Source organism: Nilaparvata lugens, chromosome 1 (genome assembly GCF_014356525.2).
Source record: "Nilaparvata lugens isolate BPH chromosome 1, ASM1435652v1, whole genome shotgun sequence".
In the NCBI taxonomy this organism is placed as follows: domain Eukaryota; kingdom Metazoa; phylum Arthropoda; class Insecta; order Hemiptera; family Delphacidae; genus Nilaparvata; species Nilaparvata lugens.
Window position 1 is genome coordinate 74,486,929 of NC_052504.1, and position 22,893 is coordinate 74,509,821.

Sequence of the window (22,893 nt, forward strand, 5' to 3'; positions counted from 1 at the left end):
AATAACTATTGTATTGTTTGCTCTATCCTATAAATAAATAAAAATTGCATACTTATTTTCCCACTCATCCGCAAGTGCGTGGAACAATTTATTTGTTCACGGCTGAGTCTTGTAACAATGATGATTATTTAAGGAACTAATAAGCTTGTGCTCATTTTCCATTTTTCTCCATTTAACTTCAAATTTGTTCAGTTGATTTTATATTTTTAAAAGTTTTCAATAGTTAACTATTGGCTTTGAGCGTAAAGCTCTATTTTCTAAACTATTCAAACTCTCAAATCTTATTAGAAACATTTCTTTGGCCAGAAATTGAGTCGAAACTTAAAAAAGGGATTCTAATCTGATATTTGATTCCTTGATTGCTTAAAGCTTTTCTTTTTTGTTTTAACCATTTTGACTGGGCCTTGTTAAGTACTGTGTTTCTGTGTTTAGTATATAGTGATGAATATTTGAATTCTTCTGGGTTTACTTTAGATGTAGTTATGTTTGTGTTTACATATGTATACCGTATATACTTTCAATTACATTAACCTATATCCTTCTGACTTGTATAATATCTAGTATTAGTTTTGACTTTGTCTATTGCCAATGTTGCTTAATGACAATAAACATGTATTTATTTAATCTTATTTCAAACTAATAAATTATTATTGTTCATTCGGGAAGAAATAGGTAAGGACTCGTCTGTCTTTCTCTCTCAATCATTTGAATTTTTTCTAATCACACCCAGTTAAGACCAATCAGCTTTTCTATATTTACTTGAATTTATGAGCAAATTGTTGATGAAAGAATGACTCATGGTTTGGCCTACTATATTGGGTCGATTGAATAAAAACTAGGATCATAGAAACTAGTCTTCAGCTCTAGCTATACAAATAAGATTATGAAACTGACTCGAATCCTAGCATTGGCTTGAAAGTTATTTTGAAATAACAATTGCTAGCTTTTATTCAATCAACCTATTGGTTAAGAACTTGATCAAAATTTATTATTTTATTAATATCCTTTAATCATTTTCATGATAGCTATTTTTAACAGATGCTGTAGGCTATGATAAGTGTAAATGAATGAATGTACGAAATTGTGTATCACCTTGGTTTCCTTGTTTTGTGAAACGTCGTCTGTCAATTGTAGGAGAACGGTTGGATTGAGAACGATGGCATATGTGTATTACCATGTTTTGTGAAACGTGGTCTGTCGATTTGCTTTGTAGGAGAATGGTTCTATGGAGAACGTGTGCCTGTTCTTGAACCTGGCGAACGACCCGACGATCGAGCGTATCATCACACCACGCCTGGCGCTGACGGCCGCCGAGTTCCTGGCCTACCAGTGCGAGAAGCACGTGCTCGTCATCCTCACCGACATGAGCTCCTACGCCGAGGCGCTGCGAGAGGTGTCCGCCGCCCGCGAGGAGGTGCCCGGCCGTCGTGGTTTCCCCGGTTACATGTACACCGATCTGGCCACCATCTACGAGCGCGCCGGACGAGTCGAGGGTCGCAACGGCTCCATCACACAGATCCCCATTCTCACTATGCCCAACGACGGTACACCAACTCCATTATATTCTATTCATTCATTTTATTCAATTCAACACAAAATACACAAAAGAAATCTACATACAATCAAAATACAATTAATAGTTTTTATGTATTTTTAAAAATATACTGAACTAAGCTATAAATAAGTCGTCTGAATCATAAGATTAGTGAGTTATTCAGTTCGGGGGCTTAGTAAATTAATGAATGATATTTCTAAGACATAGTTTGCACTCACTACACTGAAATAAAAATGATTACCCTGTTATTTCTCCATGATAATTAAATATTGATTTTTGTTATTATTGTAGATTGCTGCTCAAATCTGTAGACAGGCTGGTCTTGTCAAACTGCCAGGAAAGTCAGTTCTCGATGACTCTGAGGACAACTTTGCTATTGTATTCGCAGCCATGGGAGTCAACATGGAAACTGCTCGATTCTTCAAACAGGATTTCGAGGTTTGTCAATATTATCACACAACAATCCTACCTATTTACAAAGTTAGAATTCCAATGAGAAATAGTTTCGATGTAACTCAATTCCTGCTTCAAATAATTTAAGGAAGGCTGCCTGATACATTTCCATCGTGATCGCTGCGATTTGAGTTTGAATGAATATTTTCTTGGTGAAAATTGATCGAAATTATGTAAGATTCTACATCATAAGTAAGAAGTATCTATTGATATTCAACACAGATATGTTGTCGAATATTCTATGAATGAATAATGAATGGAATTATAGAAAATTAGTAGAATAGCACTACCTATTGCTTTTTTTCAAGTTGTATTGTAATTTGCAAGGAAATTTTTCTATAATATGGCAGAAATAATACACCATATATTATTAAATAACATACAGGCTCATTATATGTTATCAGTAATTATTGGGAGGGCTGATGCTGAAGAAAAGTATGGAGATTTAAATTAAAGTGCTACCGACGTATCAGAAACATCAAATGAGAATAAACAAAAGTCTGTTCTATTGAACGCTGATCGCAAATAGTGCTAGGTTCATGTAGATCCCTGATCATTCATAACACAATCATTCACAACAATCGTATTGATTATTTATGTATCAATGGAATTATTGTGTAATAGGGAACAAGAGTCCAGAACTATTATTCCTAATTTTGATAAGTTAGAGAAAGTTATTGGAAATAACTATTGTATTGTTTGCTCTATCCCATAAATAAAAAAAAATTGCATACTTATTTTTGCCACTCATCCGCAAGTGCGTGGAACAATTTATTTGTTTACGGCTGAGTCTTGTAACAATGATGATTATTTAAGGAACTAATAAGCTTGTGCTCATTTTCCATTTTTCTCCATTTAACTACAAATTTGTTCAGTTGATTCTATATTTTTAAAAGTTTTCAATAGTTAACTATTGGCTTTGAGCGTAAAGCTCTATTTTCTAAACTATTCAAACTCTCAAATCTTATTAGAAACATTTCTTTGGCCAGAAATTGAGTTGAAACTTGAAAAGGGATTCTAATCTGATATTTGATTCCTTGATTGCTTAAAGCTTTTCTTTTTTGTTTTAACCATTTTGACTGGGCCTTGTTAAGTACTGTGTTTCTGTGTTCAGTATATAGTGATGAATATTTGAATTCTTCTGGGTTTACTTTAGATGTTGTAGTTATGTTTGTGTTTATATATGTATACCGTATATACTTTCAATTACATTAACCTATATCCTTCTGACTTGTATAATATCTAGTATTAGTTTTGACTTTGTCTATTGCTAATGTTGCTTAATGACAATAAACATGTATTTATTTAATCTTATTTCAAACTAATAAATTATTATTGTTCATTCGGGAAAAAATGGTAAGGACTCGTCTGTCTTTCTCTCTCAATCATTTCAATTTTTTCTAATCACACCCAGTTAAGACCAATCAGCTTTTCTATATTTACTTGAATTTATGAGAAAATTGTTGATGAAAGAATGACTCATTGGTTTGGCCTACTATATTGGGTCGATTGAATAAAAACTAGGATCATAGAAACTTTTCTTCAGCTCTAGCTATACAAATAAGATTATGAAACTGACTCGAATCCTAGCATTGGCTTGAAAGTTACTAAGAGATAACAATTGCTAGCTTTTATTCAATCAACCTAATGGTTAAAAACTTGATTAAAATTTATTATTTTATTAATATCCTTTAATCATTTTCATGATAGCTATTTTTAACAGATGCTGTAAGCTATGATGAGTGTAAATGACTTAATGTACGAAATTGTGTATCACCTAGGTTTCCTTGTTTTGTGAAACGTCGTCTGTCAATTGTAGGAGAACGGTTGGATGGAGAACGATGGCATATTGTGTATTACCATGTTTTGTGAAACGTGGTCTGTCGATTTGCTTTGTAGGAGAACGGCTCTATGGAGAACGTGTGCCTGTTCTTGAACCTGGCGAACGACCCGACGATCGAGCGTATCATCACACCACGCCTGGCGCTGACGGCCGCCGAGTTCCTGGCCTACCAGTGCGAGAAGCACGTGCTCGTCATCCTCACCGACATGAGCTCCTACGCCGAGGCGCTGCGAGAGGTGTCCGCCGCCCGCGAGGAGGTGCCCGGCCGTCGTGGTTTCCCCGGTTACATGTACACCGATCTGGCCACCATCTACGAGCGCGCCGGACGAGTCGAGGGTCGCAACGGCTCCATCACACAGATCCCCATTCTCACTATGCCCAACGACGGTACACCAACTCCATTATATTCTATTCATTCATTTTATTCAATTCAACACAAAATACACAAAAGAAATCTACATACAATCAAAATACAATTAATAGTTTTTATGTAGGTTTTTTCATCTCATCTGATAAGCTAAAATATCGGGGGACCGAGCTTTGCTCTGGAGTGTAAAAGCATAATTTGTAATGAAAAATTGAATTTATAGTTTGTATTTATTCATTTTCTCAGTCGTACAATTATTTTTACAGTTATATGAGGAGGCAAAACAGGCTTATGCCCAAAACTGTCCCTTTTCAAATTTATACTACAGTCCAAATCAAAATCTAGGTTAAGCTACTATTACTCATCAAAATAACAATTTATTCACACTTTAAAAAACAAACACATCATCAATTACAAATAGATATACTATGAATACAATTTAGAATGATGTACTATGTTTGCTACAATATTTGTTAATATACTATGTACTATTCTACAGTAACAGCATCTAGTTACTATTTTGGACTTTCTGAAGTAATCATGTTTTCAAAAAAAAAAAAAATAAATAAACAAAACAAAGATTTTCTCGCTGAATTTTTCTTCTCGTGAGATCAGCTGAATGATCCCACACATGCACTCGTTCACTCACTTCCATTACGGTATCGACAGACGACAATATTTCCAGATTTTTTTTCAAGGACGTATTTATCCTTTTAATGTTCTTCAGCGAGTTATACCAGGGTTGAGACCTAGTTCAATCGAATTTTCATATCATAAACCTACTTTGTTCCAAATTTTGTGAGAATCGTTAGAGCCGTTTTCGAGATCCGGTCACATACAGATATATAAACATAAAAACATATAAACAGAAATTGCTCGTTTAATAGTATAGGATTAAAAAAATCACATTACTATTTTCATGATTTATCATTAAGTTTAAATGTTTCTTTTAAAACGTTGTGGAGTCTACGAAGATGCTCTACATAGTTTCCTGCTGTAAAATATTTTCATTTCTCAACCGTTAAACTAAATGAAAATGATCACAATGATAACCATGATTTATCATTAGTTTTATATGTTTCTTTTGAAACGTTGTGAAGTCTACAAATATGATCTCCATAGTTTCTTGCTATTGAAGTTTTCAGTAAAGTTAGAGTTTATTCCATTTCTATTCTATTCAAGAGTTTATTTGTAAAATTGAGTTGAAGTTGAAGGTATCCTGAAAGTTAACCAGTTTCACTGAAAGCTACTAGCCCTAATTTCAATTTAATTTTCATTTTCTGAGGGAGGAAATATTTTGATGTCTTGTTCAACCACCTGTTGTAACACTTTTGAGGAAACTCATCTCTCATAATCATGTGTCTCATTACTCAAGTACAAGCCTGGATCTCATGTGAACATGATCCTCAGCAATAAATAAATAAAAATGAAACTATATTTTGAATTATTCGAATAATAGAGGATATTCAATCAATAATTTGATATCCGGCTTCAATTGTATCACTTGGGACTGGGCCTCTCTGGGATAATATGATTGAAAGTTTTTACGGATTTAGAAATTCTAAATGGAATGAAGTATATTACTCATTTTCATAATAAAACTACAATTAGAAAATACAGCATTATGCAACATCAATGACAGGACAATGGCGAGATTTGTCAAAAATAGTAGTTTCCAGATTTTCCCTCTTCTATAAATATTGAATGTTCGCCTTTTTTCCTTTCCCAATATAACATAAAATATTTACAACATCAATAACTTGAATATTGTACAAATAAATTAATAAAGAAATACGTCAAACCCTAATTATTCAACAAACATATAGTTTTCCATAATTGGTTGGATAATTGACTTTTTTCTTTAAATTCTTGTACTTCTGGGTTTTTAAATAATAATTTTCTCCACAATTATCAGATTCTTATTTGGTTAAATAATCTGATTTTGATATGAGACAGCATGGCTTCAAGACCAGCTACCTGAAGTATGAGGTCAAAATTTACAGTCTGGAAAGGGTGCAAATTGAACAAAAAATATTTTTAATATAGCCTACTATTATCGTCTTACGAGTCCAGAGTCCAGTTACGTTTCCCCCTACTTTTATACTCAGGCAGTTGTAAAAAAGGTCACTCACTCATTCCGGTAACAAAATTAAACGTTTTTGGATAATTCGGCTTTGACGTATTTCTTCATTAATTTATTCATACAATAAATGTACGAATTAATTAATTTCACTAATTAATTAACTTCATTAATTTCTTCAAAGATTATCTTTTGAAGTTGTACATTATTGATGTTATGTACATATTGAGAATGAAGAAAATGCGAACCCTTTGATATTCCTCTCCCAAATTTAGATTTATATCAGGTCGAAATAAGTCAAGTCAGTTTTCGCTCCACATAAAAATTTTCTGTTTCTCAATAAGCTATAAAAATGGATTACCACAACTATCAAATCATTATAAAATTGCAATCAAATTGAATCAACTGACATAATTTATGTAGTAGAAACAAACACATTCAAAAGGGTAGCTCACTGGTCAGTGGCCAATGACAGCCTAGCAATAATGGTGGATCAGAAATGAATTATGTAAAAACATTGTGAATTCAAATTCAAATTTATTTCTTAAGAAACATACACAATTATAATAATATTATATTATAACATCTAAAAATAATACAAGAAAAATACTATTAAATATATAAAATGATCCCAAAACTGCAGTATATTTTTATGTCCATCTATGTTTAAGGAGTAGTCTACAAGGTAAAACCTGTGCGTAGACCTAAGTTGCAGTAATATATTTATTCAATATAAACTAAGAAATTAAACCAAATTAAGAACAAAGATTAGTGGAATTTACACACAAATATAATTTTGTAGATTAGTAGATGTTGAAATTAGATAAAAGATAGTAACAAACAATAATTATTATTCTATGATAAAAAAACAAAACATAAAACAAGAAACAGTTGGTGCCTAGAAGATTTTTTCTTCAGTTTTATTTGATCTTATCCATTCCTCAATCTCGCAATTTAGTTTTATGCTCCGGCTTGTATTGGCAACAAAATGAGTAGGTACAAGATTTATTATCCTCTGTGATAAGTAAGTGAATTGTCTTCTACATACATTCAAATCCATCCTTTCTTGATGGAATGTTTCTATAGTAGGACGTAAATTTAAATTCAAGTTTCTTTCACGAATATTATTCGAATGTACTTAAAATGTATGAATTCAGGGCTACTTTCTTGTATTTATAAAATAGAATTATAGTACCCTTTGAAATTAATAAAATAATAGATTTCATAAATTATTCGAATGATAGATTTTTTAAGATTCATTAATTTTCTTTGTTTGTTTTAGATATTACCCATCCTATTCCTGATTTGACGGGATACATCACGGAGGGACAAATCTACGTAGACAGACAGCTGCAGAACAGACAGATCTACCCACCAGTGAACGTGCTGCCTTCGCTCAGTCGTCTCATGAAGTCGGCCATTGGCGAGGGAATGACACGCAAGGATCACAGTGATGTCTCCAACCAACTGGTATGCCTATGCTCTTTTTTACTTGTTCATGTTCCAAGTTTAGTTCAAATAAAATCAAATTTTATTTCGCCATAATAAAATAATACATAATGCAAAGTGAAGCTAAATAATAATCAATACTTATTGACCAAGCGAAGTGAGGTCTAAGATTCAAGTCGTCGGTTTGGCATTTCTCTTAATGTTCAAATGTTTAAATGTTTAGCCTATATGTTGCGCATTTACGGCGAAATGCGGTAATAGATTTTCATGAAATTTGACAGGTATGTTCCTTTTTAATTGCGCGTCGACGTATATACAAGGTTTTTGGAAATTTTGCATTTCAAGGATAATATAAAAGAAAAAAGGAGCCTCCTTCATACGCCAATATTAGAGTAAAAATCAGACTATAGAATTATTCATCATAAATCAGCTGACAAGTGATTACACAGATGTGTAGAGAAGCCAAGTCTATTGCTGTATTTCCATAAGGTCTATAGTTTCAATCAGATACTTGTGCATGAGAATACTGCGTGAGGTCTACTGTTCACAGAACTACTAGTATAAAAATGAGTATCTTTGTAAATCAAAATAACAAATTAGGCGCTCTGTTTTAGGGTATGATCACATTGGATGCACATATGTGCAATTGCATGTGAGATCATGCATGACCAAGCGCGCAGACGAGAAACAAAATCTGGAAAGAGCCTTAGATACAAGTTGTGACTTGCCTGTAGATGCTTACACTGAACGCCACCAGCAAGTACACGCGTTTAGTATGAGTGTTCCTATGGCTTTTTCATGATTTTGTTCCTCATCTGCGCGCTTGGTCATCCAAGACCACGCTTGCACTTGCACATCACAAGGTCACCAACAAGATATGGTCACCAACAAGACAACATCACCAACAGAACCTAGTCACCAGCAAGATATGGTCACCAACAAGAAATACGTGCACATTCAATGTGATCATTCCCTTAGTTGTTCAAGATCATGTTTCCAACCAACTGGTCGCTTTTTCACTAGTTCATGTACAAATCGATCAAAGATTTCAATTAAAAACGAATTATGATCTCAACGCAGGTACAAATTCATTCAGTTCGAAATATATTTACATTTATTCGTATGTGGTAATAAAGAGTCCAGTCTTGTACTTAGAGGATTGCTGTTCCAATTTTACAATTTTCCTATGAATTTCAAACGTAATCGAATTGACTCAACTGTAGCATTTGCTCATTGCTTATAATTTATTATTGATAAAAATAAGAAATGTAGAGCGTATAAAAATGTAAGCCATTAACTAATAAGCTAAAATCTAATTCAAATACTATTAGATCCTCCGTAGACTTCTGCACACTGCACATATTGTCCACAGAGGAAGTAGGATAGTTGTTGGAAATTCAATGAACACTACTGCGCAAAAATAATCAGCTTGGCCGGGACGTATTCTCTATTTTTTATGAAGCCACCCTGCTATTGATATTTAAATAATTATATTTCTTTAAATATATTTTCTCTTCGATATTTTTTCTCAATGTTAAGTTCAAAACTTGAAGGAACAAGTTTGTTCGTGATCTAAGCTATATGTTATAACAGATTATGAAAAGTCTAAACGCTTCAAAAAGCATGTACAATATATTTTACAGTTTATTATTACCATACTTGTGAAAATATTAATTATTGTAAGAGGTCTTTCAATCATCTTTCTCAGAAGATTTTTTGAAATAGTGAAATTATGCTGTGAGTGTTGTTTTGCAGTACGCTTGCTACGCCATCGGCAAGGACGTCCAGGCCATGAAGGCTGTCGTCGGAGAGGAAGCTTTGACACCCGATGACTTGCTCTACTTGGAATTCTTGACCAAGTTCGAAAAGAATTTCATCTCACAAGGTCAGTCGAAAGAAACTACCATTTTCAAATCCATGTATGTCTCACTGAATCCCTACTACTTTCAATTTATCTACATACGTTTTAGTTTTTTCTGATCTCTACTTATAAATTTAGAAACTCTGTAATTTTCTTCCATAGAGTTCATTTATTCAAATATAAATTTCCCTCTTTCTTAAGTTACTGTAGACAATCTTCGCTATCTAGGAAAGTATTCAATCGTATTCATATCGAAATGAAAAAGAGCATACTTCATGAGCTTATGGAGAAAGAGCTCATTCATAATCCATGCTCATACTCATCAGCATGTGCTCAATTTTTATTCATACATAATTATATCTATACTTGTAAAAAATAATTTTCCAGCATCTCTCATTTTTGTCCTGAGTTCAATGTAAACTTGGTTCACTGCTTGCCTTTCAACTGGCATTGTGTAACCCAGGCTTCGTGGTCACCATTCTCATGAAGGTGTTGTGTTGTTTTTTGTTTTTGTAACAATCTACTCCTTGAAGGTTTGAGCATTCTCAGCCTTCTATAGAATATAGCTGGTACTGGTATACCGGTATATAATTGGTGTAATATCTGAAATATTGGTGTAATGTACTGTTAATCTTTTCTAAGATTAATGAATTATATTTTATTCGCCCAAAATATATTTTGCAATGATTTATTAATAAATTTTCATAATTGAGATTGAATATTTTGTTAATTATATTTCTACATTGTTAAAAAACGATCTGGCAACGTTGCTTAGCTAGAAAGGGATAGTGCTATAAGATTTTTCGAATGATAAACAAGGATAGCTAAACTAATGTTAATCAAATGCTGCCATTATAACGTGGACACCACCATATTAGCTATTGTAAAAGTTGTTGAATTATTCGGATTCTATAACGCCTGTAATTGACTGCTCTTGCCATCCAATTTCACGATTGTGTATAAGGATTTTAATCTTCCCCTCTATTTATTATCACTATAGAGTATCAATATTCCGATTGACATTTATGTGGTTAGTAAGGTACCTTATTAAAATCTACGGTTTTTCCTAACTAGATTTATGGTGGTCTGCCAGCCAAGAACATGTGCTTTCATTGTTATAAATCAGTATGGTCGTGCCAGCAGTTGGGACGAGTCCAATTGATCATAAATAATAATCAGGAAAAATACTAGAGCACTCGTTCACAAATCGTCGTTAAAGACAATATATTATTATTCAGTATAGAGGAAAGTTTAGATGTAAATAATTTTAAAAAAATTGTATTATATTTTTATGTCATCTTGTAAGAAAGTAACCTTCAACTATCAATATAATCACATTATTGTTATTAGAGTCTCTATTAAAATCGTGGATTTGTTTTTTGTGTGCAGGAAACTATGAGAACAGAACAGTTTTCGAGTCGCTGGACATTGGTTGGCAGCTGCTGCGTATCTTCCCCAAGGAGATGTTGAAGCGTATCCCGGCCACCACCTTGGCCGAGTTCTATCCTCGTGACTCGCGCCACACCCAGAGCAAGTAAATTATTTATAAGGTGAGTTTTTGAAAGACCTCTTCAATTTTCAATTGCACTCTTATGTGTTGTTGTTTGATCAATTTTCTGAGTAACATTAAGGTTCACGGAAAGATGTCCTTACATCAAATTCTACTATACTTCATCTGCAAAACCTTGGAAAGCATTGTTTGAGCTGGTACCATTGATGACTCACGATACATTCTGGATTTATCATCAAACAATTTTATGTATGAATGTCAAACTTTTCCAAAAAATACTTCTGTAAATGGATGATTTATTTCTACAGACAAACTTGATAGTTATCATAGAATTACTATTACCATAGAGAAACAATAGCGTAAGTAGATATCCCATGGTATAGGGCGTTTATGTAGCAACTTTTACTGTTATCTCAAGCCGATTACTGTCGATTATTGTCGATTTTTACTGTTTGGACCGGGTAAGAGTGTATGAACAGCACAATATGAGAGACTACAAGCGTCATAAAGCTTCACGGGAAAGAACTACGTGGACTATAGGCTTGAGATAACAGTAAATGTTGCGACATAAACGCCCTATACCATGGAATATCTACTTATGCTATTGTTTCTCTATGCTATTACCCTTTATTAAAAAAAGGTACTAGTGATTCTACAAAAATAAATGGAATAGATTTTGTTTTCAATTAAATTAGCTTAAATATCCTGTTTGGGGGGGGACATCATCCAGATATTTAGAATCCATTCCATAATGCAATATTTATATTATAGCGTCAGATAAATTCAGACTTGTATGTGATGGTATTTCCTTATAAGTGATTATTTTATATCATTTATTGAAAATTTTGCCAAGAAACATTGTAATCTAGTACTTCCGAAATTGACTAGTTGATTATAAGTAATAATAGTCCAAAGGCTATTAATTTGATAATTTAGTCTGAAAAAATTATTTTATTATTCCACGGTGTTAATAAATTTGAAATTATAAAATCAATATGCACTCTTAGCACGAAACCTAATTAATCAACTAATTAGTTATCAACTAATAATACTACCTTTCAAACTGCTGAATATAATATTTGAATTTCAGATTAATTTCCATACAAAAATTGCTATAAGCTACTTTCGAGGTCTATACTTCCTAAACTTGGGCTATACTTTTCATCTACTTGTAACGTTCTCTTTTTATGACTGTGATTGAATACCTGAGTGGTGCGCAATCAGTGGGTAGATGTTGTGCAACTGTAGAGGCTGAATGCATGCTTCCAATTTTTAATCCAATGTTGTAGATGATTGATATTTGCTATAACTATAATCACAAATGGAAAGTTTTTGTGCTACATGTTTTTCACATTATTGATTTCTATAACACATGAATCTGGAAGAGAACTCTAATTTATCAATGTACCTCAAAGACAAATTAACACATGAATCTGGAAGAGAAATCATTTGTCTTTAAATTCCTTAAAGACAAATATATAGGTCTGTAAAAGTAATACTGATCTGAAGTATATGTTCAATTCCCAAAAAAAGACATGTTCATCTAGAGTAGTTGCTCTTAAATTTAAATATTCAATGTTGCTAGTTCAAAACTACATAGCTGGAAATTTTGAAAACTAGAATAAGTTATGAATGTTCAAGCTAGACAGTATATTTCTTAACGTTATTATGTTAACGTATTCTGTCTTGGATATTCATAATTTATTGTTTTTGTTACAGATCTTATTATCAACATTCCAGATGATGATGAATCTGCAGATAGATGTCAATAAGGAAAATTTGTTGGTTTATTTGAACAGTGAATTCCACTCCTTTTGTGACATTGTAAAAAAGTATTCACATTGTTGTGTAAAAAATGAAATGTATTTTATCATAAATGTATCTAAAGTAGAAAGCGTTAGAAATATCATTGTTATTTAGTGAAATATATATTTGATTGAAATTTATTTAGATTTTTCAAATTGTTGGACAATATTTCTTAAAATAAGATTCATATTCACTGTCAGGCTTTTGAGTAGAGATAATAATAATAATATTAATACTAATCTATCAATGCCTGTGTCTTGATAAGTGTTCAGAATATTAGTGTATTATGGTAGCACAAATTATCATTGCAGTACTTATTCAAAGTCTGTCCATGGGAAAATGTATTATTACATTTTAAACATTCTTAACTAATAATCTTGATGTTGAAAGCTTTTTATGACGTCCTTTTAGACCCTTTGTATGATATTTCGTCCATTAATTAGCATGTGGATGGATTGGCAGCTAAAGCTGTATCGGAATTTTATTGCCACCGCATATCATAATTATTTTGCTTTTTCAATACTGCTAATGAAAGTGTATGAACAGTAAATGCCATGGTTTGGTTTGGGTTGTTATTAAGAATTAGTTGTTAAGCATCATTCCTCCTAAATCTTTTCCTTATAGATAAGCAAAATATATACACAAAAACTTGTAAAATATTCATGTTCAATAAATGAAAGTTTCAACTGTAACTTGCCTTTAATAATTTTCAAAACGTATGTCCTTGTACTTAATTTGTTGTTTTCAATTCTACATTAATCCCAATGATAAGTAGGCATATTCTACTTGGAAAATGTTGTTGCAAGAGCGATTCAATTATTTTTAGAACAAACCAATATACAATGTAATTGGGAATAAGAAGGCTGGTAGAAACGTAGGGTATGATTGAAGAGGAAAACTTAGATGATTTAATTTGAAATATATGACTTATCATTTCACTATTATCATTATTTATAGTTTATAGCAATGCTAATGAGAATTTTTGGTGAAATCTAAAGGAATCCTGTAGAGTTGAAAACTTCAACGAAAAGGTTGAAAATTCGAATGTGATGAAAAGTTTGAGAATCGAGTAGATTAGTAGAATGTGTTGACTGAACTCTACCAATGGGAAATGAGAGATGCCCCGAAAAATTATTCTATTATCAGCACAACACTTTTTTTTAAGAAATGTCGATCATACAGTACCTCTTAGGACTAGGAGTAGACATTTATCCCTGAAGGAAGCCAGTTCATTTTCTTGGGTCGTTTCACTCGTAACTTTAAAGCTTAACGTAACGTGGAAAGTTTTATTTGCACTCTTTCTCTTGAATTGTAGCGCTCCCAATTCCAAATATATTAATTATTTATTTTTGAAAAGTTAAGATGAGATTTGTGCCATATTGTAATGGCTATACTCCAATTTTATTAATATAGTACTCTGTGTGATACTAAAGTTGTAATATAATTAATCATTCACTATTGAGCCGGCCGGACTCGCTTAGATATTAAAGAGTCTTCTATGCTTGAAAATATGCTTTTTGCGCTGCTCTCGGCAAAGGCTAGAGTTTCTATTAGCGTCGGTCTCACTTCTTTTATCGGATGGGAAAACCCAGTGACTTTGATAGTTTATTGATCCTCGTCCTACTGTATCTCGACGTGAGATCGTTGCTTCACCATTATATTTTATTCCATCGATGTGTTTGTTGTGATAATTTCTTTCTTGTACTTTTTGTTTCAACAATTCTGTTAAAAAAGGTACTTGGAAAGTTTTTTATTCCGCTATCAGATGCAATGGTATATTAAAAAGGAAATACCATTGAATTTTTACCAAGGAATTGTGGTAGATAAATACTACACAATGATCTAATTCACCATTATTCGTGATGATATTGTTATAAAAAATTTCATTTGACCAAAATGTCGCAGTAATATTGTGAGAACGTGTTGAAGCTGGATAATATCATCTTGATGGTGATAATAATTTCTGGAGATAGCTTCTTAGGGGAATAACCTCATTTTATTAATCTTTATTGTTTTACTTATAGCATATACATTTTTTATCCGTCCCCTATTCTTATTAGTCTTATTCTTCAAAACATATCCCTGTCCTCTCAACAACAAAAATGGATTAATATAAGATCATTTCTTAACTGTGGAAAATTTAAGTTATGCTCTCTGTTTTATTGGAAAATTGGGACCTAGTGACTACTAACTTGGGCATCCACTGATCGTTTCATTGAAATGTGTTCAATGCAATCGTTAACTTTTAACTGACCAATAAGTTAATGAGCAAAAATAATAAAATTTCATACTTAACACACTTTAAGTTACTTATAAAAATTATCTCATCTCAACTTATCCTAAATATTATGAATTACAGTATTGACAATCATTGTGATATAAATCATTCAACGTAGTTTGCATTTATGAAACAACAACTACTTCTCAAGGATTGTATTTCTCAATTCACCGTAATTCATTTATTTCCAACGAAGGATGTTGATACTGATCATAAGCAATATATAGAAACAGATCAATGAATCATAGTCTTTCTTTTATTCTCTTCGTTTACGTTATCCCTTCCAACAATGCTTCACTTCGATTTTCTTTTGTTAAATTAATTCTCAATTAGTCAATTTCTTTTATCAGTTACATAGGATGAAATCATTTTTAGTCGTTCATAAACAAGATAATAATCACAACCAGAGTTTACAACTTGATTTACTGCGCAATCTGTAATTAATATCTAAAAAATGATAGCCAAGCACGATGCAAACCAACAAAGCTCAGTGCAGCCAACTTGATTCTTTGTTCAGCATCATGATTATTCTCTTCTGCTCCTCCTAAACTTCATTAAGGGTTCCACTCTCTGTAAAACTATCTTTCCCAACATTCCACAAACGTCTCCTCTTTCCCTTTCTGAATGTCTTGAATTATCCCTAATTGATTATCTTCTATATTATTTTAATGAAAAAAAAACACCAATATCATAGAGAACTTATTGATTTGATCGTCTGCTAAGTCTTTTGTCTAATCTATTACAATGACACTCACTTCCTAGTTGTTTGTTGTCGGTCGAGGGCCTTAATAAAGTAAAAACATCGTGTCCCGAAGTCTATCTCTTCCTGTTATGCAATCAGATTGAATACACCCCAGTGCCAGAAGAATTCCACTTTTTTTTATTGTTCAACGTCTACAAAATGAAAACGATTTTCACCGTGTAATCGATTCTTCCTAGGAAAACAATTGAAACGCTACCTGTTGTACTGGTATTTAGTCAGATGACTTCTCTATCCAACTGTATTACTATTTATACAGTGCACAAAATAAATATGTAGTCCAACTAAAGAATGCATTCAATTTCCTGTTACTTTTTTGATTAACTATTGTGCTCAATTTCATATAATATAATCATTACAAGAAGCAAAATTGTTCGAATCCATAGGATTTGGCAAATTTGAAGTTATAAACTTGATTCTCGAAATCTCATACTTTTAACATATCGTACCTACACTTACATGAATAAATCATCCCACAATTCTCGGTTTGCATTAACTTTAGATGTTCATATTTCCATTTTCATATTCGACCTAGATAAAATCAACTATATTTGGCAATTTCTGTTGCCTATTTTGATTAATAATCAACAGCATATCAACAGTCAGAATATATGAGTATAAATGATCATTATGCGGCTTGTTATAGAGTACGGTAGCATGCTTCGTACTAAAATAATATTGGATTTTCAATTTATTTTAAAATTTGGTTTTGGATTTATATTATAAAATTTAAAATAAAATGTTTAATGTTTCTGTAGATTTTCATTTTCTGAGCTCACAATAAATTCAATTATTCCTCCAATAAACTATCGCAGTATTTACTTGCAGGTTTAATATTCAGGGTCACGAATCAAATTATTATACTTTATGCATATTACTCCTCTGGAGCAGAAGAAACATATCCTACATGTTTTTATGCAGCTAATGGTGAATCAGTGAAAAACTCTTGTAAATTTTGGAAGTGATTGAACTCTACTATTTTTTTTCTTTTTTATATGATGTTTTTTCCTTATTGTGTGTTCCTTTATTCTATTTTTTTCTCTCTCTCGTCACTCATCTTCCTTTACTTTAAAGATAGCAATTCCCGATCGCTTATTTTTAAAGAAATATCTTGGCCCAATTTGCACTACTACTACTACTGACCGTTGTCTTAAAATTTGATCTTTCTAAAACACAGAAATTAATTGAAGTAACATTTCTAGAGTTATTTTTTGAAGTCCAGATCCCATTATTGGAATGATATTCCATCTTCGAAGTGTACACTCTCCAATATTTGAAAAATATTCCACTTATTTCCTAGTTTAAGAAGGAAGATTTTTTAATAATTCTTAAACTGATGTTTCTGGGATCGTAAAAACGAACATAGTCATGGGGAAACTTCTGAACTTCATAGATACACCTTCAACCGGTGAAGGTGTTATGTAGTTAACAATAAAGCAGACTGTAATAATTGTGCATCTAGCCGTGACAATGATCTTTGGTGTGAATAGAGCTGTCGAAGCTGATACAACGATCAAGGTCTTTAGTGACTGGGACATTGAATAGTAAACTTGACATTCTGCTCAGAGTAATCTGTTTTTGATATGAAATTTGTATCAAAAATTATTTAACAAAATTAAATAAGTGTCTATAGCAGATTGATTCCAAGCACATGCATGAAATGAAACGAAAATAATTTTCGAATTAAACGTCAATAATAAAAAATGGTCAGGATAATAAAAATTGAGTTCATTGTTCCAATTTAAAAATGTTGTGATGTCTATCATCCATCACGTATGGTACCAGTAATATAAAAGTAGTCTTTACTTTTTTGTGATTATAAGGGCCTGTTCTTTTCTTTTCCCGACTGTCATTGCTAGATTAAAAATATATCTTGTCAACTTACGATATAAAATACTACATTTTGAAAGTACAATATGTATAAGCCCTCTATTGAACATGTAGTATATAGTATACCATACACTTAATATATAGCCTATCCTATAGTAATCTAGGATTCTTTTAATGGTTTTATCTACCAAGAAATTGAATTCAAAAAATGACAAAACAAATTTATATTTTCTATCACTTAATCTACTAAATAGCACTGAAGTTCCTTCTCCATTCTCTCCTAAATTTATAATTAAAATGTCACAAAAATGAATGCATAAAAATCAAGTTTTAAATTGGTTATTCGGGCAACAAAGCTGTAAAATTATTATGTATATATGATTTATCAAATAACTATAGGCTAGTGCAACCATTGTCCTACATCAAATTTATTATTCCTATCGTGTGAACTGATGAACAAAATAATGTTTGGCATTCGTGTGAGTAAGACAAAGAGGGTGTAACAGTCAACTGTGGACAATAAGAGAGGAAATGCTTGCAGACATACTCACTTTCACTTGTGACTACTTGAACAAAGTGCATGTTACCTAACAATAAACTAAAAATCATAATCATTTAACTCGCAAGCATCGAACAGAAGCTATATGGAAGGGACAGTTATGGATTGTTGACCATGAATGAACGCTTAATAGGATAACATATCGTTCATTCAGTTGATCAGCGGTCTTAAAATCTCGGTTGGTGCCGGTATAAATTGTGCCACATTTCGCAGAAAATCTTTTGAACATTTCACAGTTCAAAATATAAAATAGTGAAAATAGCTTTAGCTTGTTTGGTACTATCATTTTTTGTTTTTGATAATCAAGAAAGTTGGGATGATCATTATGCGAAATGAGTGAGTCATAATGCAATTTTTAATTGTTTATAATTCTCAAAATGTATTTCAATTTTATTAACCTTGGCAGATTAACTTATTGACAGCTATAAGCTTTTAAGTTTGAATATTTTTTATTACTTTCTGTTACGAGTGTTCGCTTGTAATTGCATTGCAAATTCAGTTAGACGAGCTTATAGCTGATAATTTCTTACTTCAATGTTTAGAACTATTAAATTAAGTGTTTTTTTGGATCTACGCATATCGTTACTCATGGTGAAACAATATTTCAAATTTGAAATGATAGTTTCGCATGGTCATATTGTGAGTGAAGTTGGTGCTTTTTATCGTTGGACATATTTCAAATATTGGACTACTAGGCTTCGGCTTCATGTAAGAACTTTACATGAATCATATTAATATTTAGATTTTAATAAGTTCATAAGTTATGCACTCTTAAATTATAATCACCAAAATAATTATATACAGTATATTCCCATTTTGAACATCTTAGTAGTATGTAAATACTTCATTTCAACTAATTCCACAATTTTTTCAAGTGATTTATATCAGTTACAGTAGGCCTACTGTAGGCTACGCTTCTTCAAATAATTTTCAAATATTGTTTTTCTATTTAAATTAATTGAATCTGCAATCATATAGGCCATTCTTCTCATAATTTAAAAATATTTCAGCATAGCTTTGAGAGATGAGATTTCTTCAACGTTGCTCGTTAATTTTCATTGATTATTTTACAACTTGCCTCATTTTATTTCATTTGCTGCCTTTTGTCATTGCCTTCATAGATTTTGCATGACTGCTCATAAATTTTCCAATTATAGGTTTCATCTTATTTTGCTTGTTTTGTACACTCCTCAAGTAACGTATCGATAAATCCATTTTTTGTGTTTGAGACGTTGGTGAATTGGAAATAACTATCATACTCCAAAATAACTGATTTTCTTGATGGTCAGAGAAAATAGAATCTCAATGTGTACTTTCATTTATTTATATTCCAAACTCGGCTTTCAAAAGTGAGTCTGACGAAATTAATTTGATGGACAATTTCTCCGATCTGCTTCTGTTACTGTACTTGCATCATACAATTTATACCGTATGCATCTATCAGTAGGAATCAAAATTGATTAAAATTCAAAAATGAAATAGTAATAAGGACTGAACTTTTTTTCACTTCCAATCATTTCATGATTGTGTCAGCCATTGATAAATGAATCAAATATAAATAAATTATCAACTGTGAAACAATAGGTGACTCAAATATCAAAGATAATGAACTTTATAAAAAATCAGATAATGTCAAATAAGCAAGGATATCTTGTACAGTTTGTATTGAAATTAGAACCATAGGAAACGTTGAAATGATTATAAGTATGATAGCTGACAACGCTACAGTTCAAGAAGTGTATTTAATATCGTACTTGAGCATTGGTTGAAATTGGAATTATTGTTTTTGATGTGAAGTAAATTTCTCGTTCGTTGCAGAAAAGTTTATTTCCCAAGATTATTTAGGACTCATATTATGTTATCATCATAGGATTTTGTTGTTGTCTTATGTCTTAATAAGCATGTGAGAGTAGCCTATCCAGTTCCATGTATCCATCACTCATTCTACCAATAACACTTTCATAATCACTATTTCATAGGTTTCGAGATCTATTTTTCATCAGACCATCTCAATATTTTGTATTCATTCTTCTGTTGGTATAATATGTGATGTTTGTCCTTGACTTTGTGATTGGGATACAATAATTCGAACACAGTGACAGGGCATTCTTTCAAGCAAAGGGTTAGTGTATTGTAGAATATGCGTGTCGGTGTGAACAATGCTTGAAGTACGGTACTATCTCTACATCTTCTAGCTTGGAGAGACAAATCAGCCTTTGTTATCGTTACGAAGGCCTTGAAAACTCTGTAGTAGGTATCCATTCATTCAAAATCAAGTTGTAAATAATTTACTCAGGCTTCGTTATCCCTCTTGAGCATGTAGCATGGTGACAATTCACTAATAGTAGTGTAATAAAATAAGTATTACTTAATTGGAGTGAAGATTTACACAAATTTCGTCTAGGGAACCACATTTCAAAGGATTTGTAGTATTTCATTTCAAACATTTCTATGGATTGAAACTTTATCCCAGAGTATTATAATCTTGATTAAAAATTTAGAATTATGCCTTCTAAGCTGTTCTATTACAAAAGTTTAATTGATTCAAGTAGGCCTATATATGATGATCAAAATTGTTGAATAACATATTACTATAGAACATATATTTAGGTCTCTTTGATTATTGTATTATTTTAAAATTGTATTAAATTATATATTTATATACATTAATAAAACTGAAACGAATTATTATAGTAAACTTTTAAAAACACCAACGTATTTAAAAAACAAAATGACACAAATGAATAATTGTTAAATGGTGTAACATAGTTTTTTGGAGAAGTAAAAGGTGTTTTTTAAAGTATCCCTATTGTTATTAATAATAATGTATTTAAAGTTATGTAGATTGGCTTAAAAGCCATTACCCATCATACATATTTTAGGTACCTAACATTATACCTCATTGGCAAATTTTGGGTCAGTCTGTATATCAAAAGGTCACTTTTCCAATGTAAGAGTTTCTTCTGAGTCTAGATTTTCAATCTTTTTAACTAGATTCCTCCTTTTCTCCATGGATGTTGCACTTTTCCACTCCACTTTTTTGTTAAAAGGTATGATCATGTATCACTTCAAGCAGAACGATTGAAAGAAAATGGTATAGTATTGGAGGTGTTCAACATGAATGAATTTTGTTTCTAATGAGAAAATTCTAATATAGTTGTTGAATAAAAACATTTATTGCTCAATGGTTATTATCCGATGATATTTGATCCAGTGGTACTTAGAACGAATAATGTCAATTGGCTGTTTGTTCTTGAACTTCAATAGAAATTATTGTGGTGAAATCACTAGAGCATATCATGCGATCATTCATTGAATTGTAATTGTCTTTGCATAACTTGTTTGTTTGTCCGGCAAAAACTTCATTTTTACCATTTTCATGAAATCCATAATAGGCTTCTGTCTGTATTAAATAGGCTTATTTAACTACTAAATAGATCACTATACTTTATCAGAATAAAAATTATAGGATTATTAATAATGCCTCTTAACTGTAAAGGAATTTTTATTTGTAAACTCTCACCTTCTCTACACAAAATCTAAGTCATATTTACCAGCTTGAGTTCTGCCCTACATACTAGTCCTAAGTAGTAAATAATTACATAATTTTGAAGATTCTGAAAATGTTTTCCACTAGAATGACAAATAATTAGGAGACTCAAATTATTAATAAAATATTAATGATTATTATACTAATATAATATTTATTCAATTATTCTAGGATTGGAATAGATAGGCTAGAATAGGATTGAGTTGGCTGTAAAAACTGACATTAATTGAGAATAATTCTTTGCCATAATGCTGAAAATATTTTCTCGACTATGAACTTTTCTATCTGTCGTTACTAACTCTAATATCACTTTTTATATAGGCTATATATAACGGTAGATAATCTATATAACAAGTGAAGAGATCACAATTATAAATCTCTGTTGTCACGCCATAATATAGGCTACTACTAAATTCAAGACAAACTCCTCACTGTAAAGTCTTCTCCTGTTTGAATATATTATTTCAGCACCAGATAGATTTATCTAGTCTTCTTCAATAGCCTTTATCCCTATTACTATATTTACTGCTATTCTTTTTTAAACAAGCTCTGGAGTCACAATCTCATTCTTCCTGCATTTTTAATTCGTAATTTGACTTAACTAAAATCAACTTTTACATAATCATGTGGATTAGTTGACTGATATCACAGTCATCTCTAGTAAGATGTATCGGCGCAGGCAGGAGAATGGTAAAAGTTGGAATTCTACATTTTGATGGAAATATAAAAATTACAATTTATCAATCAATCAATTCAATTATTTTATGACTACTATAGGCCTATTATACTATTAAGTTTTAGATAGGCCTACTATATACTATCCATCAATCTACTTTATTTGATGACTTATAAATGGGAATTGGATTAGCATGCCTTGAACTCTCACAAATTGTGAACTAGAATGTTTTCTTTTCATGCAGATGAAAGTGACTTGAACTGAAATATCTGATGCATTCTTACTTACTGTTATCATAAAATCAAGATTGATAGAA

The 22,893-nt window shown here is 31.6% G+C and overlaps 1 protein-coding gene across 2 annotated transcripts in view; it reads left to right on the plus strand.

The window, feature by feature from the left end:
* The window catches only part of LOC111058393 (V-type proton ATPase subunit B), a 19,711-nt gene extending 6,095 nt beyond the window's left edge, over positions 1–13,616 (plus strand). Inside the window, exons 6-10 of one of the 2 annotated variants that reach the window (XM_039442900.1) lie at positions 1,214–1,544; positions 7,581–7,768; positions 9,503–9,632; positions 10,998–11,158; positions 12,838–13,616. In XM_039442900.1, coding sequence (XP_039298834.1) covers positions 1,214–1,544; positions 7,581–7,768; positions 9,503–9,632; positions 10,998–11,146 — 798 coding nt within the window. In that variant the 3' untranslated portion in view covers positions 11,147–11,158; positions 12,838–13,616. Of the gene's footprint in view, positions 1–1,213; positions 1,545–3,907; positions 4,239–7,580; positions 7,769–9,502; positions 9,633–10,997; positions 11,159–12,837 lie in introns of both variants that reach the window. The other variant, XM_039442890.1, reaches the window with a different exon arrangement.
* Positions 13,617–22,893: the final 9,277 nt, after the last annotated feature.